The sequence below is a fragment of the Melampsora larici-populina genome (assembly GCF_000204055.1).
Source record: "Melampsora larici-populina 98AG31 unplaced genomic scaffold MELLAscaffold_19, whole genome shotgun sequence".
Classification (NCBI taxonomy): Eukaryota; Fungi; Basidiomycota; class Pucciniomycetes; order Pucciniales; family Melampsoraceae; genus Melampsora; species Melampsora laricis-populina.
In genome coordinates this window covers 27,363-48,731 of record NW_006768783.1, presented here as the reverse complement: position 1 = coordinate 48,731, position 21,369 = coordinate 27,363, and the positions used below count along the sequence as shown (strand labels likewise).

The 21,369-nt window shown below is 35.5% G+C and overlaps 4 protein-coding genes across 4 annotated transcripts; all 4 read left to right on the top strand.

Moving 5' to 3' along the window:
• Positions 1-437: 437 nt before the first annotated feature.
• MELLADRAFT_36193 (uncharacterized protein) lies at positions 438-1,798 on the top strand (the record flags this gene model as incomplete). The annotated part of the gene is made up of 6 exons (XM_007410305.1): positions 438-491; positions 596-754; positions 851-910; positions 1,006-1,354; positions 1,430-1,652; positions 1,750-1,798. Coding segments are annotated over 6 exons (894 nt in total), but the record flags the coding sequence as incomplete, so codon positions are not given.
• A 1,665-nt stretch (positions 1,799-3,463) lies between these two features.
• Positions 3,464-6,290, top strand: MELLADRAFT_86525 (uncharacterized protein; the record flags this gene model as incomplete). Its single annotated transcript, XM_007410306.1, has 5 exons — positions 3,464-3,702; positions 3,797-4,283; positions 4,372-4,533; positions 4,640-5,714; positions 5,818-6,290. The coding sequence occupies 5 exons, from the start codon at positions 3,464-3,466 to the stop codon at positions 6,288-6,290; spliced, it is 2,436 nt and encodes an 811-aa protein (XP_007410368.1).
• A 1,968-nt stretch (positions 6,291-8,258) lies between these two features.
• MELLADRAFT_56122 (uncharacterized protein) lies at positions 8,259-8,837 on the top strand (the record flags this gene model as incomplete). Its single annotated transcript, XM_007410307.1, has 1 exon — positions 8,259-8,837. One exon carries the CDS (start codon positions 8,288-8,290, stop codon positions 8,747-8,749), a length of 462 nt encoding a protein of 153 aa, XP_007410369.1.
• A 416-nt stretch (positions 8,838-9,253) lies between these two features.
• On the top strand, positions 9,254-11,917 carry MELLADRAFT_48392 (uncharacterized protein; the record flags this gene model as incomplete). The annotated part of the gene is made up of 5 exons (XM_007410308.1): positions 9,254-9,599; positions 9,686-9,763; positions 9,875-10,200; positions 10,285-10,762; positions 10,873-11,917. The coding sequence occupies 5 exons, from the start codon at positions 9,573-9,575 to the stop codon at positions 11,299-11,301; spliced, it is 1,338 nt and encodes a 445-aa protein (XP_007410370.1).
• Between the last annotated feature and the right edge of the window lie 9,452 nt (positions 11,918-21,369).

The following is a 21,369-nucleotide window of genomic DNA, read 5'->3' as shown; positions in this document are numbered from 1 at the left end:
AGCCATCAGAGTAAAGTAGACTCACTCACTTCAGTTTTAAAGAAATCAACCATGAACAACTCACCATCCACTTCTCAACAACAACAAACTATCAACTCAAACTCACTTCAAACTGACATTCAAATGGTAAGTCTCTTTCAAACCAACATCAAAATCAAAATCAAAATCAAAACTCATCACATTACCATCTTCAACTTTGACTCGAATGCATATAGTCAGAAATCAATCAAAACCAATCATCATCATCAACAAGCACAACCACAAATCTTCCAATCACTCAAACCTCACAATCTCAATTCCCAATCCAATCCACTTCAAAATCGAATCTATTACCTAATCCAATCGGTCCAATCTGTAATTTCGGACCACGTCTAGCCTTCACTTATTTTTCAAATCCGATTCCAGATCCCAACAAATTAAATTCATTACCTAATTCTGATACCTATTGGTTTACGATTGATAATCTATTGGTTTATTTATCTTTTTTTCAAGTAGGTTCTGTGTGATTTGATTTTCGGCCAAAAGGTTTCCTCACAAAACCCACTCACTCACACTCACACACTCATCCTTTCTTCATGTTTGATTTCTTTTCTAGGATACCGGTCCATTAAATTGTGCTTGTCTTTATCGATTTTGTTTACATTTACATGGTTTATTAGAAGATCATGTATTAGAAGGCAGACGAATCATTATGTATTCTTCTCAAGATCCTGATAAACGTGCTAATTCGGCTTTATTGATCTCTTTGTATTGTGTAAGTCTTTCGGGGGCAAAACACAAATTCTAATTTAAATCGCGTCTTGCGATCTTGACTGATGGATTTGGATATATGTTTTCCTTTTTGCTTTAGATGATCGTTCTGAGGTGGAGTCCTGCTGATTCACTTCATCCGATCTCTCAATTACAAATCGTTTGTCAAATTTGACTTTTTCACCTCTTTGTCTTGAACCTTATCAACTTCAATCCTAATCTTTGATGATGATTTTTCCTGAAAAAACTTTCTAGCAACCATTTAGAGACGCAGGATACTCAAGAGCCGATTTTCAATTATCAATTCAAAATGTATTATATGGAGTGAAACGAGCGATCGATTTAAGATTATTGAAATTAGATGAATTTGATTTAAAAGAATATGAATGTTTTGAAAAGGTAGAGAATGGAGATTATAATTGGTTATCACCTCATTTCATTGCATTTGCTTCACCGGTTGAACCACAAGGTGGTAGGATTGGTAAATCATTTAAAATGATTTTAGATCAATTTGAAAAAGTTGGAGTTAGATTAGTGGTCAGATTAAATAAAAAATTGTATGATGAAAATCGGTTTTTAGAAAGAGGAATGGCTCATAAAGAAAGTAAGGATCCAATGTGTTTTTTTTAAAAAGATTTTCGATTCAAATCGCTAATCGATCGATTTTTTCTTTCTACAGTGTATTTTGATGATGGTACAAATCCTACAATGGAAATGGTTAGAGAGTTTATTACAATGTGTGATCGAATCATTGAAGAGGGTGGTGTAGTTGCAGTGCATTGTAAAGCAGGATTAGGTAGAACAGGTACTTTGATTGGAGCTTATCTAATTTATAAGTATTCCTTTACGGCTGAAGAAGTGATTGGATTTATGAGAATCATGAGACCTGGAACATGTGTAGGGTAAGTTTCTAAACCAAGATCGATTTGAACTTCTTTGGATGGATTGTGTTTGATGTGTTTCATTCGTTTGATATTTGATTTTGGTTTTCGAATTTAGACCTCAACAACATTTCTTGTATGAAAATCAAATGACATGGATCAAATGGGCAGCAAGGGATGAATTATTATCAGAACAAGAAACTCAAATCAGTCCAAGTAAAACCGAGAGACCGATCACCCCACCACCTGAACATAACCCATTGATCTTACCTGCTCAAACACCTACACCTACAGATCAAACATCACCCACTAGACCACTTACTGTACCGGGTCAACCTAGAAAAACACCAGGAGCCAAAGGTCGACATATGGTCGCTGCACCTGAAAGCCGAAATTCGATTGGAATGAATCATGAAATCGATCAATCCGTTCAATCACCTAAAGGAAGTTCGAGTCATGAAGCAGGTAAAAATCTGATTGAAACCGAATCATCATCACAGGAAAATGAAGATGAAGATTGTGAAATGAGTTCGATACCAGCACCACCACCACCACAACCTAAACTGATTCCAAGATCACAAATATCTAAAGCTGATTCCAATTCAGATTCGATACCTGTTACTAATACCACTACGATCAGCTCACCTGTGAAAACCTCAACGAATAATACGAATTCCAATACAGCTCATCCGAATCTCAAAGGGATGAAATTACCTAATCATGAAGGCATGAGGACTCGACCGAAACCTAGACCTGCATCAGCCTTATCATGTCATTCTAGAACGAATCCTACAGGAAGCCATCATAGCAATAAAGCGAATGGTGAAGAAACTCATGGGAATGGGATCGAAGGTTTTAGAAGATCTAAAGCTGTGAAAGATTTAGGTACCTTATTTGAAGGATTAGCTAAAGAAAAAGAAAAAGAAAAGGTGACCCGGTACAATTTAAGAGGAGGTGGTGGTGGTGGAGGGATGAATGGATCACCTAGTAAATTACCGACTAGAGTGATGGGAAATCAAAAGAAACGGTTACCGATGATTTTGAATTCTAATCAAAATGAATGTAGGAATGGATTAAGTGTGAATGGAAGTGGTCATCAGAATCATCGAACTTCTGGAACGAATGGAACGACAGGAACAACAGGAGGAGGGAGTGGAAGAAGTGTTAGGAGAAGAAGAAGTTCATTGGGAGTGACGGATGTGTTGGCTTGATGATGAATTGATCATGGTGGGTTTGGGGGGTTTTTTTTATCTTGGTTTTTCTTTTTTTTTTTGGATTTATTATAGAGGAAAAAAAAGAAATCTAAACTTGATGACATCAAATCAATGAATGGTTTCTTATCTTTCCTTTCTTTTTCTTTTCTTCTTGCTAGGATTAAATTTCATTTATTATGATTTACATATATATATTATTTTTTTTGTTTTCTGTATGGAATTTTTATTAAGAAAACGAAAACAAAAAAAAAATTCATTTTAGATAAAGAAGAAGAAGAAGATGAAAGAGATGATGAGGTTTATTATTTTTTTTTGTAGTATGTACAATGTAGTATTTAAAAGATTTACATTGAATTTTTTTTATTGAGAAGATGTGTTGGTTTATTTCTTGTGTGTGTTGAATACATACCTTGCTGGTTTATGAATGAAAAATAATGATCAAAAAAATAAGATGTTTCTTGAGAATTTTGATAGTAAGAATGTTTGTTGAGTTTTTATTGAGAAATGGTTTGGAGGTTGATATCCGATCCGAAAGTGATTTAAAGGATTATGTATCAAGTGCAGAGAGTGAGAATTCATGAGCAGGCCACTCACCACGAGAATCAGAACTAGGAAATCATGAATGAACAACATCAAATCGGATCAAGTCAAGATCATCAAATAGAACTTCAACTAGAAGAACATCTCATCAATCAATCAGAAACAGAAGAACATCAAATTCAAACAGAAGAAAATCAAAACCATTCAAGAACGAGGACACGGACAAGAACGCGAACGAGAACGAGAACGGTGACCGAAACTTATGTTCAATCAGCTAGAATCGAAAGAGGTTTATTAAATGATGAATTACCACCAAGGTAAATTGATCATCTAAAACCGCAACCCCCCCAACAAGATAATCTAAAAACTAAAACTTTTTGGGAATGGAAATGTTTGATTTGAATTGAATAGATCACCAACAGCCATAGCTTATTCTTCACAACAAATCTTAGCAAGAGCCATCAAACCAGATCCCGAATTATCAACTCAAGCAAGTTTAAATATCATACGAATCGGATTTACAATCTTACCGAGCAATGAACGAAAGACACCATCATGGTATTTCAGCTTACCATCACCATCGATTCCACCCTATAAGAATCGACCGTCTTATCGAAAATCATCACAACCTTTAAACCGATCTGAAGTCGATCACCTGTTATTTTCGAATGATGGAATGTATCTTTTGATTTGTAGTCATACTTCTTCGACTTTTCAAGATTTGGCTCATCTTCGAATCTCTATCTTGTCTCAATCTCATTCTCAGGTTGATCAATGGACTTTATCATTTGATGAAGTCGTTTGTGATTGGAGTGTTCGTTCCGTTTTGGATCATCAAGCACTTGAACCCATGGTCAAAAGAGTTTTAAAGGCTAGATTCTTGGGTGAGCCTAGAAAAGTGGGTTCTTTTTTCTTCTTCTTCTAACTTTTGAATTTGAATTTGAATTTTGAATTTGGATTTGAATTTTGATTTTGATTTGGATTAGTGGTCAATTGAAAAATTAGATGAAAGTTTGGAACAAGATGGAATTTCAGTAGGTACCAAGAATGTAAAATTAAGTAAACCAATCAAGAATTCAGGAAGTTTAATTGATAATGCTAGTCAAGGCAAAGCAACGACAGTGATGATGGTTTTAAATACAAATGAGGTAAGTGTGTGTGTGTGTGTGTGTTTTGATTTCAACTTTGGTTTCTAAACTCCAAAAGAATGTGAATCGAAATGAAATGAAGGATGATCTTCTTTTTGAATTCTAGTTATTTGTGATTCATTTACCATTCCGACAAAGTAATTTACCACCACATGTACTTTTAGCACCATTAGGAAGTTCAACAATGACTTCAGGTGCATTACATTTAATTCCGACACCAGGATCGAACCGACAAGATCGAAAACGAACCATTACGGATGATCCAGAATTAAGATCATCAGAAGAACCGATAATTTTAACTGATCCTAAAGTCACCAAACATGTAGGATTAGGTATCATGATTGATTCATCACCATTTCCAACCCATCAAAACTCTCAATTGAATTTATCAAGTTTTCCTTCATTAGAACCACCTCTTCAATCAAGATTTAATGCTTCAACTTTTAATGAGATCCCATTATTGATGACGGAAAAAGTGAATGGAGAGAAAACCGTTCAATTCAATCCGAATGGGTTTAATCAATTTGATTCGATGATTCATGATTTTAGATCAAATCGAAAAGAACTCACGATCGCCTCGATTGGATTTCCAGGTCAACCTAATTCGAGCTCGATGGGATCATCTGAAGAAGGTCTCACAGATCAAATCGATTCGGTGATGTTGATTGGATTTCAAAGTCGGACGAAACCGATCATCCCTACACCTGTGAAACAAATCATCTTACCTATCGATCATGGAAAAGATTTGAATCATTCTACCGATCCTTCTAATCATGAAGTTGAAGTGGATGATGAGATGGGTGATTATATTACAGGTTTAGGTGAACTTGATGAAGCGTTTATAGAAGATGAAAAGAAACTGAAACCTAGACCTTCACCCAATGAAGGATTAGGATTAGGAATAGGACTTGGAATGGGACTTGGAATGGGACTTGGGATGGGAATTGGATTAGGGATGGAAATTGAAACCGAAGAAGAAATTGAAAATCAAGAAAGAAGAAGAAAATCGAAATTAGAAGTGATGAAAACCTTTAAACAAAACACCAAGAAACGTAAACGATTTGAACCCTTGTATGGGATTGATGAAAGTGAAGATTTAGCTGGTGCAGGAAATCAAATGAGATTTGGATTAATTGAATTTGTAGAAGTGTTTATTGATTTTGAAAATGGAATTATACCAAGTTGAGTTTTTAGTTTGTTTTCTTATATTAAAATTCTTGATGATTAAGATTCTAAGAAGAGGAATCACTGATTTTGGTTTTGGTTTTTTTCGTTTTTGGATAGCCATTTCAATCCAACCTTTACCTAGTATACCTATTTTAGATCCAACAGAATCTAATGAAGAAATCAAAATCAAATTAAAATCTCTGGAATTTTTGGAATTAAATCATCATCATCATTTATCAACACCCAGAATCCCATCATCACCATCATCATCATCACCGGAACCAGGAGGAGGAGGAGGAGGAGGAGCACAAGAATTGATGAATTTGAAACCTGAATTGGTGATGATTGTAGGTTATTCTAGAGAAGATACAAGTTTGGTAGATCGATTGGAAACTTGGAAGATTAAGTTTTGTAGATCTGAACTTTCGAATGGGTTTTTAGGTTTAGAATGTTTTGGAAATGGAAGTAATGGGAATGGAGGAAATGGAGGGAATGGGAATGGGAATCATGGAAATCCAAAGATTGAAATCGATCATGAAACGACTTTACGTGGACCAGAGGAATGGGTTAGTGTTTCGATTTTTTTTTGATCTATGTTTTTTTTTTTTCATTTGAAAAAGATTTTTTTGAATCGAAATTTTGTTCAATACATACTGATGATTTTAAAGGAAAACACACATATATATATATATACACACACGCACACATACACCAAACAAAAAAAAATTAATATGTAGTGTTTTATTAGATGTTTTAAAAAAGAGTTAAAAATTGGAGAAAAGATTAAACAAATCATTTCGAATTGGAAAGGAGAGAATGAAAGTTTTTTATGTATAATTTCTAAAGGAGAAGGATCAGAAGAAGATCAAGAAGAAGAAGATCAAGAAGTGATTGAAATCGAAGAAAACATTGGAAACTTTAATGATCAAGATGGGTTTAATGTTGGTGAGCTTGATGAAGATCATCATCGATTTGAATGTTTAATTTTAAATAAGTCAGTTTTTTTTTTCTTTCTCTTTCTCTTCCAATTTAATTCATCATGTAAGACTTTTATTGTATTGAGGGTTTTTCTTGGGGACGTTTTGTAGGAGAGATCTTTCAGAGGTTATGAAAAGGAAATCGTTAAGGATGACGGAAAGTGAAGCTAAACAACTTATTGTTTCTTATCATGGTACTTTAACATTTTCAATTGATCGAAATGGAAAAGTTAGAGCATTACCATTAAGTACGTTAAGATTTTCAAACGATTCTTTTAGACTTTTTTGAATTGAAAAAAAAAAGAAACGATGAATGAAATTGATTGATTGATTTGTTTGTTTGTTTTGGCCAAAAAAAAAACAACATAATAGTAAGAGAAGAAGAAAGTTTGAATTTGATTAAATTGATTTTAAATTCGATTTATAATAAAGAAAGGATTGATGAGATCATCAAGATCTTATCTGATCATCCAAAGTTTCAAAGAAGTTTAAATGAAATGTTTAAATCGATTGAAGATTATTTGAATTTTGAAAGTTTAGGGAATGAAGAAGATGAAGAAATTCGTCTTGGTGTGCTTGAGAATGATGATGATGATGAAGTGTTGAGTAAGAATTCGAATTTCGATTGGAATGATAGGTTTTCGAATTGGTTGAATTTAGGATTAGATCTTTGGAGGTTCGGTTTCGGATTTTTTGCTTTCTTTACTTTGATCTTCTTATAAGATCCTAAGAAGAATTGATCATTGATATTTGATTTTTTTCTCGGGGGATTGACTGTTTTTTTAGTGCGATTGATGGGTATGAAAATGTTGCTGAGATTGCATTTCTGCTTAAACAAATTCAAGTGATGTTAAAGATTGGAATCACTTTGAGGGATGAAATCTTTGGACGTTCGTTTAAGATTTTTGCTTTGTGATAGATACATATTAGAGAATTTGAGAAAGATTGAGATTTGAATTGGGGTTTGGGTTGTTGTGTTTTTGTTTTGTAGGTTCGGTTTGGCAGTTCTTGAGTATTACTAAATGGTTTATGAATTTATGTGAAAGGATTCTGGATTCAGATTCACCTGGTATGTATTGGGTTTTTTTTATGATTCTCTGGCGAAGTTAAAGAAGCAAAGAGATTGATGAAGATTGATTTGATTTTTTTTAGATTCCAAGAATCGACATTTATCAATTTTGATTACAAGAGAATCGAGTCTTAAGAATTTAATTCAACTTTCGATGATGATCTTATCGATCATCAAAACCATTGAGAATCCGAATTGTATGAACAATTTAGTGAATAGATCATTACCGAGATTTAAAGGGATTTATGAAATGAATTCACAAGAAGAAATCGATTTAGGACAAAAGATTTTTCAAGAATTTCTTCAAAATCAATTGAGGATTGATCTTGATAGATTGGTTTTAGGATTCAAAGAGATGAGGAAGATCGGATTGAGTGAATTGGAAGATGATTCATTAAATGAGGATAGGAAAGGTATGTGAAATCCATGAATTCTTGACTGACAGATTTGATAGTGATTGGTTTATTGAATGATCTAATTTTGGTTTGTTTTTGTTTTTGTTTTTTTTTTAGGTGGAACTAAGAAATTTACAAAAGGATACATGGTACCATTAGATGGAATTAATGAATCTCAAATCCAAAAGTCGATTAAAAAAATTAGCACTTTAAAAGAAATGTATCCAAACCTAATCAAATACGAAAGAATAAAATATCAAATTGATGAAGATGTTAATGATCGATTAAAAGAAAAAACCGAAACCGACGTGATTAGATTGATTAAGATTAAATCTTACCATGAAGAAGAGAATAGGATAAGGAAGTGTAGTAAATGTGGACGTCGATCGATTGAGAATTTAAGGTTTTTTAAAAAATCATTGATAGATGATCAAGAAGATGAAGATCCAGATCAAAAACAAAGGTTAAGTCGGTTTAATCGACTTGATAGGGTTTATAAAACATTTGATCAACGATTGGTTTGTGATTTTGGACTTGATTTTCTTTTGAGTTTGATTGAGTTTCATAAAGTTTGTATTTGTGATGGGTTTTGGATTACTGATTTTTGAAAATCAAATAAAGAAAATGATATAATTAGATTTGATTTGATAGATTTGATTTTGGAAACCACTTAAATTAAGTTGATTTTTTTTGTAAATTGTGATTGTGATTGAATTCTTTGTTTTTTGTTTATTCTACATGATTGGATTTTAAGGGAAAAGATGTAAAGAAAACATTTAAAAAGAATTGTTTGTAGGTTGGGTTATGTAAGATGATGTATTAAGTTGGACCTTTACCGATAGTTAAATGTGAAATGATTCTCATGGAAAGTCTAGTGAGCTAGCACAGAACAAGCAATCAGAATATTGGATGTTCTCTCATTGAAAGTGAAATTGAAAGTTAGAGTATTTTTGTCTCTGATCTTTTCCCACGCGAGATGAATTCAAGCTGTATTTTGGAATGTTGTACACAGTCTGAGTCTGAGTCTGAGTCTGAGTCTGAGTCTGAGTTTGGTGGCGATGTTCTTAAGTAAGCAAGTTCAAGTACAGAATCAGAACAAGAACAAGATCAAAGTCAATTTCAATTTCAAGAAACAACAACAACAACAAATCAATTTCAATCCATCATCAGTCAAATTATACATACTTGATTGGTTAATGAAAATTTAATTTAACTTGCTAATCAAACTTATACTCAAGCTCAACTCTTTCTCTTAACATCAAAGCTAATCATCATTTATCAACTACAATCATAATCAATTCCATCTTCTCTTTTTCTTTATCATCATCATCATCATATCTTAATCCTCTCTTTCTTTTAGATCTCATTAATCATTTCTTTCATTTTTTTATATCATTTCAAATTCACATTCAAATTCAATCAACAGATGAAATGGGTGCATTTTGTTGTAAACCGGAGGTAATTATATTCATTCACTATCATTCAAACTTTCCCACTTTATTAACCTTTGTTTTGGTTTGCTTTGGTTTGCTTTGGTTTATTAGGAAATCGATTTTGATGGTCCGGTAGATCTTTGGCATTTTTACCTTCTAAGGTCGGTTGGAAAAGGTGCATTTGGAAAAGTTAGTGTGCTTTGAATCAGTTTTTCGATTGGATTGGATTGGATTGGATTTGATCGACCATCGATTATGTTGAAGTTATCTAATGATCTTGATCTTTTCATCTTTTTATAGGTTCGAGTCGTTCAACATAAACAAACCAAAGCATTATACGCCTTAAAATATATAAACAAACAACGAATCGTTTCACAACGAGCGGTTTCTAATATCATTCAAGAACGTAGATTGTTAGAAGAGATCGATTCACCGTTTGTTTGTAATCTACGTTATGCATTTCAAGATGATGAGAATCTGTTTATGGTCCTGGATCTTATGTTAGGTGGTGATTTAAGATTTCATTTGGATCGTGCTGGTTTTTTGAAAGAAGAGGTGGTGAAGTTTTATGTTTGTGAAATGGCTTTGGCTCTTGATTATTTACATTCAAAGGGGATCGTACATCGGTAAGTCTTCTATCACACAGATCTCTATGAAGCTTTTCTTGACCGAGTTCAGCAATCTTACCTTATTGGTCTTTTCCATTCTAGTGATCTTAAACCCGATAACATTCTTCTTGACGAACGGGGTCATGCACATCTAACTGATTTCAATATCGCTGTCCATTTCTCTGAACGACGTCCACTGACCTCAGTAGCCGGTTCAATGGCATACATGGCACCTGAAATCTTAGCTAAACGTGGTTATACCTCTACCATAGATTGGTGGTCACTTGGAGTGGTGACCTTTGAACTTTTGTTTGGTAAACGACCTTTCAGAGGTAAAACCAATTCGACTCTGACGACGGCGATTTCAAGAGAAGAACCTAGATTTCCAGAAAGTTTGCCTCAAGTGATTGGACCTGAAGCTTTGAATTTCTTGGAAAAGATCTTGGTTCGAGATATTTATAAACGATTAGGATGTAAGAGTAATGGAGGTATGGAAAAGTTTAAATCACATGATTGGTTTAGAGGATTAGATTGGGATGCGATCAATTCACTTCAAGTGACTCCACCTTTTGAACCTGATGTGAGTTTTTCAAGTGATTTTTCTCTTTTTTCTTTTTTCGAAAGATGATGTGATTGAACTCAAAACTTGAGGAAATCGAATTGAATCTTTTTTTCTCTCTTTGATGATAGCCTAAAAAAGCAAACTTTGATGCAACACATGAACTTGAAGAACTTTTATTAGAAGATAATCCATTGAAAGCGAAAAAACGAAATCCGAATTTGAATATTGATAATCTAGCAGCTGATTTTAGAGTGATGGAAGAAAACTTTTTGGTTTATGATCATAGTAAGATGTCAAGAAAATCATGGTTTGTAGATCCATATCAATCGGCTAAACCTTCACCTAATCCTAATTTGATTGGAACACCTGAAGGGAAGATCTTGATGGCAGAACAACCTTTGGCAGAAGTGAAGACGGTGGATTTGAGTGTTGAGGGTCTTTCGAGATGTAATACTCCTAGGGTTGAAGCTTGGAGACTTCAACATCATCATCAAGCACCGATTGAATCGGATTCACTTCAACCTAATCTTTCGGAACCTATGATCTCTTCAAATTGAAAACTTGTTGAACTGTTCTTGTGATGTGTGTGTGTGTGTGTTGGGTTACCAAATCTTTAATTATTCTTTCACTCTTTTTTTTCTTTTCTTTTTCTTTTGGTATGATGAGTTGTTGAATCTATTTTGGATTTGTTTTTGTCTCTCACTTTTTTTTTGATTCTGTGTGATTTTGTGTAAGTTTGTGTGTGTGGGTGTGTGGATGTTATGGGGTTTTTGTGATCTTTTTATTTTTTCTTACTTTACAAGAAAAATCAAACGGTTTTAAGATTAATTCAAATATTTTGGAATTTTTCTTCACTTTCATTTTTTGTTTTCTTACCTGAACTTTTTTTTTCAATTTTTCTTCAATTTTTATGGTGTGTATGAATATATATTTATATATATGTTTCATTGATTGTGTAAATAAGTGTTTTTCATTTGGACTTGTTTTTTTTTGTTTGGTTTTGTTTGGTTAAGATTAAGTTGATTTTTTTTTCTTGGAATTCTTACTTTTTCTTTTTCCTTTTTCTTTTTTTTCTATTTAATCTTTTTTTTCTCCTTTTTCTTTTTTTTTGATGCATTGTTCTTTTGTTTTTTTTTTCCAAAAAGAAAAAGGGAAAGTTTGAAAATTTATATGAAGAAAATGGAATTATGAAAAGAAAAAAAAACTTTATGCTCATATTCTGATGAAAACAAGATCAGTATGTACAGAAGGAGTGTGTTCACTTAGCTGTGAATCGTGATTTCTAGAAATTGTGTTATGGGACAGGACTTTTTTACATGTTGAAAAATCATTTTTTTGAAAAGATGTTGAAAATCATGTTTTGTGAAAAAAGAGTGAAAAGAGAGAGTATAAAGTAGCCATTGGAAATTCAATAGGGGTTGGGCGAAATTTTGACCAACCGGTTTGCAAAACCCATTCAGTCGTAGTTCAATGATTTAAGAATGCTTTTGAGATGGCTAGAAAGCAATATCGAAGCCACCCTTAACCGACCAAAACTTTTATTGATCTTTTTGCTTTGCAAAAATACACACCAGTACAAAGCGTTTCTTGAGAACTCCAAAGCTTCACCCGTTCAAAAGGCTTACAGGGCAAAGCAATTTGTGCCGCTGGGCTCGTAGTACAAGCCATGCAAACACCCCTTTTGCACCTTTCACATATCCCCTAACCCATCTCTTCTGGCAAAAGCTTGCCTGGGTATTGCCTAAACACTCTTGACTCTGGGCTCAGATCCGTAACAGATCTATGAAACCCAGAATACTTGTCCTCCTCCATCTTCGACTCCTTTCGGGAGGCTTCTCAGAGGCGCAAAACCGGTTGGTCGAACTATCGCCCAACCCCTAATATCTGAACTTCTTGTTTTAGTTGGTTTCTACAACATAACTAAATCTTGTCTTGAAGTGTAGTTTTTGAGAAATATCCGGTCCGAGATTTGATGCTTCTCGGCACTAGCAACCATAGATGGATTCAAGGGAAGCAATAGCCTTGCAAACCCGGTTGAAATACTTGTTATTGGTATGTCCGGAACACTGAATTGCCAGCCACTCAATTTGACCCATAATTCCCAATGATGTATAAAAATATCATGACCTGCTCCATGTAGAGTGACGCTTCTCTTGTGATGAATAATAATTTTACAGCTGTTTCACAAAAGATTGACAACTTATTCTTGGAGAAAGTTGTCTCTGCAGCAGGTAAAACCAGAGAAAAAAACTAGATACAGGTTTATTATTTTCTGTATTCTTCCAATTAGCGCAGGGACAAAATCAATTGAGGTACAAAACCCGGGTTTTGCACATTGACAAGATTTTCAAAAAAAAAATCTTTGTTGAAACAGCTGTACCTTCAAGGGCTTTGATTAAGCCCTTTGAAAGCAAGCTTGTCCGTACAACAGAGCTCTTGAAATCAACCATTGCTAGTGTTCAAAATCTCTTCATGAGGGTATTGATTTCCATGTAGTTTAGAAGTTCTACATGGGATCTTGGTCTTTGAGGCAATTATTGAATCTAGGTAGTCTTTCCCAGCTTTGTTGATCAATTATACTACACAAAGTTGTTCTGGAACTTTTCCACAAAGGTTCCAGAACACATTTTCCACAAAGCCAGAAAGGCAGAATACGTTATGGCTTTCTGGACTTCGATCAAAACACCACATCCTCAATCTAGTCCGACATCCCCCATCACAACATGCCTGACGAGATTCCCCTTCAAGTACCGCTTCAATCAAATTTCTCAACAACAAATTGACCCAACAACCTTTCTCAACTTACTTCATTCAACCCCAAGATTCATCTGAGAAAACCAAATCACTATTCATCAAATCATTCAAATTCTGACCAATGATAATTTGAATGTAATCAATTTAATGCATAAACTTGGTCCACCAATAAAATCAGAAATTGATTCAGATAGATATTGCTCTTGTTCAAGATCCAAGAGCTTTTTTTTGTATCATCGATTAGAACTTGTTCCTATCAATCTTGCAAATTTAATTGATTTGGTTTTACGACTTAGTTTGCAATTAACATCAGAAATTGATTCAAATAGATATCGATCTCGTTTAAGATCCAAGAGCTTATTTTAATTGTTCTGGTATCATCAAATAAACCTTGTTCCTGTCAATCTTCAACAAAAGCCAATCTAATTTAGATTATTGTCTGTTGAAGGATCAGACATTGATCTTGTTCAAAATCAATGATGCTCTTCCAAAACCTCTTCCTATCAATGTGTTTCTATCAATCTTCTCGTACACAAAAGAATGTTATTCATGGACCTCATTTGTCCTTTTCAGGCTACAGTGTGGTGTATGAGGACAGAGGTGTGGAAGCGAGGTGAAGAAAGAGAATTGGTTGAGGGGGAAGATGAAGAGGTCTCGATCAGTAGCTACAGGGTTGAATCAGGTTAGATCGCGCTGTCCTTTGGACCCTAGGGGCAAGGGGCATTCAAATTTGTTTTTTTTCCACGAGGCCACAAAGCCAGAACACAGCCAAAATTTTCTTTTCTGGCTTCGTGGAAAACCGTTCTGGAACCTTTGTGGAAAAGTTCCAGAACAACTTTGTGTAGGACAAATTTAAGAAGCTTGATCATTGAGAGGATTCAGAGGACACCTCAGAGTCCAACTCTGAAGAGGATGACATGATGGGGATGGTAGTTTGGATTTCCAGATGGTCAATAAGCTGGAAATCATTCTTATGTCTCATCACAGCAAAATATCTGGATTGCCATCAATGCCAGGAGTCCAACAGTATCTTTGGCTCACAAATTCAGTGATTTTTCTTGCTCAGCCTCAAGTTGGCAGAGTAATACCTGCTGGTCCAACCTTTGACGCTTCTTGGCACTACCAACCATACATAGTACAACCTACTGGGCAAGAACTGTGTCCGAAAGAAAGAAGAAAGGACACTCATTTTTACCTGTATTTCAAGAAGTGTGTGGGTGCTATAGATGGCACCCACATCCCTTGTCTTGTTCCTCCTGACCGTCAGCCAGTCCATGGCAATGAAAAGGGAGATCTCTCCCAAAATGTCCTTGCAGGCTGCTCTTATAATATGTTGTTTACATTTGTCTACGCTGGCTTAGAGGGATCACACACAGACGTGCATGTCCTTTGCCAAGCTCTTGAGGAAGGTAGATTTGAGGTACCTGAGGGTAAGTCAAAAGTTTCTTCCCTCAAGATTCCTTTTGTATTGATAATTGATTTTCCAGTGTATTGATTTCAATGTAGACCATTTCTATCTTGCAGGCCAACATACCAGGTTTCCTTGCACCTTATCGGTTGATTCAATACCACCTCAAGGAGTGGAGAAATTTGGGTCTAACACCACAAACAGCAAAGGAGCTATATCATCATTGTCTTTCATCTCTTTGAATTCTAATCAAGTGGATATTTGGTGTGTCAAAGATGAGGTTTCCTATATTGGCTCAAATTCATATCCATACAAGATACAAATCATGATTGTAATGGCATGTTGTGTACTACACAATCTCATCCAAATCAAATCTGGCAAAGATGGGTTCTATGAGGAATCTTTGCTGAAAGAATGGTGTGGTAATCAATTCATCAGACCAATCAAAAAAATTCAAAATTCTGATATCATTGATAATAATTATTTGAACAGGGGTTTATATTATATATTCAATTCATTATAGTTTTCACACTCTATCATATATCAAATCAAGCTTATTAATTGTCCAATTTTATGGTTATCAATTTTTATTATTTCAATTTCAAAAACCAAAAACCGACTTTTTATTACAACAGTTATAGTCCACATAGGTTTAAGTTTAGTTGTTTATATTTCAGAGAGAGAGAGAGAAAGAGAAAGAAAAAATTTATAACAAATCAAAGTTTACTGTTATTAAAATTTAATGAAAATTGATTGAGAATGATTGAGTGCAAAGGGCAAAGAGGATTTGAACTTTGAAGAGTAAACTTATGGGTTATGTATGTAGCAGCTGTATCAGTTTGATTTATGGTTTATGAGAGGTTTAAAAAGTCGATTTTTGATTTTTGGATTTGGTCAACGGGATTATAAATCAATAAGATTACAAACCAATGATACCAATCAAATCTAGTAATGAAATCAAATCATAAGATGAATCGATCAACCAGTGAAGATCAACTACACAGTTTAAAATCAATTTTACACAGCAACATCAATTTTAAATCAATTATTAATCAAGAAATCGCATTTAATATCAGAATGGGTGTTTATAAGCCAATCTATATGAAGATTGATCATAAGAAGATCGATTATCATTAGTAATATGTTAGAAACAAGTTGTAGACAAAATTGAAGAGTGTTAATATGCAAATTGCTTACTGAATTAGTAATATTAATAGGATCATTATTTTGTTTCATTTTATTATTTTTGATATGGTAAAGAGGGTTTTTAAGTGCTGTTTACCTCAGGTTGTGGGTGCGCCTACACGTTGGATGAGGGTTGGCAAAGCTTCACAAGAATCACACCAAATTTTAGGAATTCTATGTCCTGTCACCAATATTGGAGACTTGGATACTTGCTGTGAGCTTTGATGTCAGCTTTTCTTAGCTTTTCTCACCTTAAAAAGTCAATTCTGCCATAGTAGACAGCTCTGACAATACAAACATAGAATAAATAATAATACAAGAATGATATTTTGGCTTTTGGTGATTTTCATTTGTAGGAAAATGCGCCCGGCGCACCAAGTGGCACCTAGGCGCAAAAAAACCAAAAAAAAACGCCTTGGTGCACCTACAAAAATATGAGTGCGCCCACAACCTGATGTTTACCACTTTAACAATTTGTATTGATGTGTATATATATGAATTTGTGTGCTTTTGGCAAAATTGTTTTCCTTTTCTTCTTCATCTCTTACAGAGATTTGTTCATTTTTATCATTATAAACTTATTATAACAGTACTAGGTCACTCAAACCAGCCCTTTGTCAGAGGAGAAATTTGTTTTATGTGCTTTATATGACATTGTCATTCTGGATTGATATCAAAAATATATTGAGTTTATTTTTTCTACATTTTGACTCGAATGGAATAACACAAAAATTGTGTTGAGATTAATCAGATCAGGTGCTTTTTTCTTCATCAAAAATCAGTTAGATATGTCTTGTTCCTTATCAGTACTCAATTCAACAGAAGTTCTCCTTTCTGATTGTCTTGTTTTAGAAGAGCGGTCCTTAGACAACTTCTATTAGTTTATCTTACTAGTAGATTATCCTCTTCCAGCTCTCTATAACCCTTGTTTGGCTATAAGTTCTACAACGGTTCAAAACAAGATTGGGAGGTGATAATTTAATTCCTGACCAGGTTGAGCCCACTACTACTGCACATACTCAAGCAACTGAACAAAGACATCATCTGGCAGAAAGGATTTTTTATGATCATATCCATGCACCTGTGGTGTGTAGGAAAGTCTCAAGATGTTATTGTACATTTTTATTCATCATTAAACTACAAATTACCATCTCATTGTATTCATTAATACTGTCTCCTTCACAAGCTTTACCTTATTTGTATCATCATTAGAAGCAAAGTTTTATCATTTTTAAAGAGAAAACAGCACTGTTTGATTACTGTAATATACATGTTTTATTTTTTTGTTTGAGTTCTGAGTCTGAGGCACAAATCAGGAAATCAAGCAAATGATTTTTTTTCATTTATCTGGATGTTTAATGTTTTGTTTGAGTTTTGAGAAACAAATTAGGAGATGATAGAAAATGAGATACATAACCAGTGAATAATCATTCATCTACCTCCTGATACTCTTGTAATATGCCAGCTTCACTCTTCAACCAGCCCCATCCATATTTTTTATCCATATGATAGAAAATGAAGCAGTATCATCTTTTTTAATTCATTAGCTATTTTGATAATATGTTGAGGTTTTAATTATTTTGCACATTCTTTATTGAAGATAACCATGTCTCACCTGTGGCACTTCTTTCCATCGAGTAAAAACCCGACCACATACTGTGCAATACCGTCGACCGTAGAGCCGATGCTCTCTGCCAGATCACTTAAGATCGCTCAGATCGATTTCCGACGTACTGCAAATCATGAACAAGTCATTTTCCAAGTATATCAAGCTTTCAAAAGGGCTTCAAACAATCCCAATCCATGTTCAAAGTCCCAAAAAAGCGACAAAAAAAAGTCATTTGGGGACTTTCAAAATTTGTAAGTCCCCAGATCAGTCTGAGCGCCTCAGATCAATCTTACAAGACCACAGATCAATTTTGCAAGATTTCGGATCAAGATCAATACGTGGAGATCTCACGCTGGAGGTGGAGAGTTTGATCAATATTCTCTTTGATTGATGCTCAATCAATGTCCTTCTTCACCATCTCAAAGCATCTCGCGTCTTTCAAAGAACACCCCTTTCTCAATCCTCGCGTTTCATTATAATTTATAAAGTTTGTTTCAGGACTCATCGAAACAATTAGATACAAAGTATTCAAATAATCTGAGATGAATTACGAGGGATTGAAAGTTATTGACCACATGATCAATCAAAGTGAATGGATGCATTTCTGGTGAAGCGCACATCAGATTGGTGGACCAGTGGTAGAATAAAGATGAAACTGTCTAATGATGAATGAAATCATCACCAATAGGCTCGTCATCCTCTGCACGGATGACATCTGCCTGAACAATCTTTACCCACCTTCCTTTGTTCCTTTCAATTAGTTCATTCCATGCTGTCTGAAGTGTAGCTTCTTCCAGAATTGGTAGGTCCGAATACTGCATTGAGGCAAAACGAATCTCTTCTAGTCGACAATTCCACCGCATCCATAAGCGTGTATAATTTCGAATGAGATTAGAGACCAGAGATTGCAGGACTTCTTTGCTCTCGGCCAAGTTTTCTGACAGTTGTGTCTTCTTAGAACCTACAATCGACATCACCCATTTGTTTTCAACTGTGTCGACTGAATCATCTATTCAACTCAATCGCTGTTCAGTTAGGTAAATGTTTTGATGTGATGTTTGTATTGCATGAACACACCTTCACTAAAAGCTGTGATCTCTAGTTGTGTGACCTTCTGATCTGTCACAACAGCCCATTTGATCATCTGACGGCACTCTCGAGCAATCCTACGCAGCTCATCCCCAGAATGACTTCTTTCGAGGAATGCTGTGATGCCGTGTTGAGTTTTCAAATCACAAGCCCATGGTTCATCGGGATGGGTAAGTCGACCAACATCCCAAAAATTGTGCGTGATTGGCATACTTTTCACTTCATCAAGTGTATACCAATCAATTGCCTTTTGGGGGAAATTCTGATTGAAAGCTAATACCAGCCTGTCAAGTGTTCTGAACTTCTTCCCAAGATCGACCTCTTTAGCTCGTAACAGTTTATTGTGCCTCTGTAGCTCACGTGTACCTGATGAATTGACATTTATTACTTTTTTTCAAAACAGTACGTACAATAAAGACGTACCATGCCTCTCATTAGCTTGTTTTTCTGCCTCCACCACTCCAACCTTCGCCTCGTATAGCCTCCCTTTTGCCACACGCAAGCAGACTAAACTCTTCCCCTCAGCAGCTGCAAAAGAAATTTGCGTGGCAGAAATCATCAAGTAAGACAATGACTTTGTTGCTTACTGAGAAATTGGATTACTCACTGGATGCTTCAGGTACGTTGCGGAATTCATCTCCTCCCAGTTCGTCAACCACTGCCAAGATTTCTGCGTTCAAGGTGGCCAGTGTATCGGGCAGTGCTAAAATGTGCTCTTCGTCAGCTTGGTTTCGTTTTTTTTTATTCTTCCTTCGAAGCCCTTTTAGCTCGCGTCTGTTGATTAGAGTAGAAATAGAGTCAGTAGAAACAAAAACTATTGGAAAATGTCAGAAAATCATTAACTCGGCTTCACTGAGAGCTTCCTCTAGCCCAACCAAGTGAGAAAGCTTATTCATCAAGTGTTCCATTCCTTCTGTTACGATAACATTCAGCTGACACTGTCGCTGACGACGCCATTGGGATTTGAAATATTCAGTGGTATATTGAGCATCTACGCTCAAACTGGTGAGCTTGTCCCCGCTGTCATCATATAGTTTTTCCATTTCATTTAGACGCCGAATCATGGAATCAACTGTACGGAAAACTGTTGTGAGATCTTGCAGTGCAATTACATTGAGTTATTGGAGTACGCACCAGCGTTGAACCGTAAGGACTCGTTATGATAAAGGCCTTTGAGGTTTAAGCTACAAAGCCGATGATCTTTTGTAGTATAGCGTAGAGCAGCCACTAGATCTGAGAAGGCAGACCATATTCTCTCTAGACCTTCGCCATCCGACATACCCCAATCATCATTCAACCGAGGATTATACTCTAACTGGCACGACCTTATGTGAGCATATGAATGCCACGCCCCTGTACCAATTTTCAGTTCACCAGCAGCCATTTGGTCCGGGAACAGCTTCCTCTACCAGGCAAAACAAAGAAAGATTGAGATCATGAATAAACAAGACCTTTGGTAATAAAATGACAATACCTTTTTGATTGCTTTTGTTAAATTGCATCCAATGTCATACAGAACTGCAAGCTTCTTACGATCTCCATCAGCATCTTCAAGTTGTTTGAACATCCAGTCGATCATCGCAACTGGGAAGTGCCCTCTGCATATCACCCAGCAAACCAAAAAATCAATTCACCAAGCTTATTCAAGATTACACATATGTAAGTTGGATTTGACTAACCGCTCCCCACTTTGCACAATGTTGATAAACTTCAAAATGTGGTCGTGCCGGCATGCCATTCCGAAAATGCCGGTCTCGTCACATCCACTCCAGGTTTGTTTTCCTCTCACATCGTTTGCCGTGGTATGACTCGCACTGCAAGGGTCCTGTCAAACAGTATAAGTAGAATGTATGAAAATTGAAATTCACAAATTGATCATACCACCAAGTCATCCTTTATCACACCCTTTTTTCCCTTTTTTTTTCGACACTGCTGTTTTTGCCCAATTCGTTCTTCCCATTCTTTGATGTGATCGTCAGGTACAAATAGAGATGGCTTCACTGCACTTTCCTTGCGCCATTGGGCACTTGCTGCCAAATGACGACGATGTTGAAAGTTTCCATCCAAGGAAACGATTACATCGGGCTCCGCCGGCCTTTTTCCTTTGACTGTAGGTCCAAAGCAGCGCGGGCAGTTGAGTGCAAGCTTTTCGACCTCTGTAAGTTTGAGAGCAAGATTCTCATACTCCATATCCCGGCGTAGGAAATCGCGATAAGCATCCACAGCCGAAGAGAAAGGCTTCCGCCATTCTCGAGGCTACATACCAAAAAAACAAGTCGGTTAGTGATGAGAATCATGCACTTTCAAACCGGAACTTACTTTGTTTCCATTTGGTACCAGTATCATTGCATTATGAGCATCGAGAAACTCGTCCAATGACTCACAAAAAGGTTTGATCCTTACACTGCAGAGTTTCCAGAGTATTTGGTATAGACGAATGAGCCGAATACTGAAAGCGGTACATGGATTTTTGGCAGTGCCACCAATTAAGCCCATCATGACAAGTCTCTCCGAATCCGAATGGCACGAACAGAAGTCTACAGATATTTCCTTTCGATCTGTACCAATCATCAACACCAC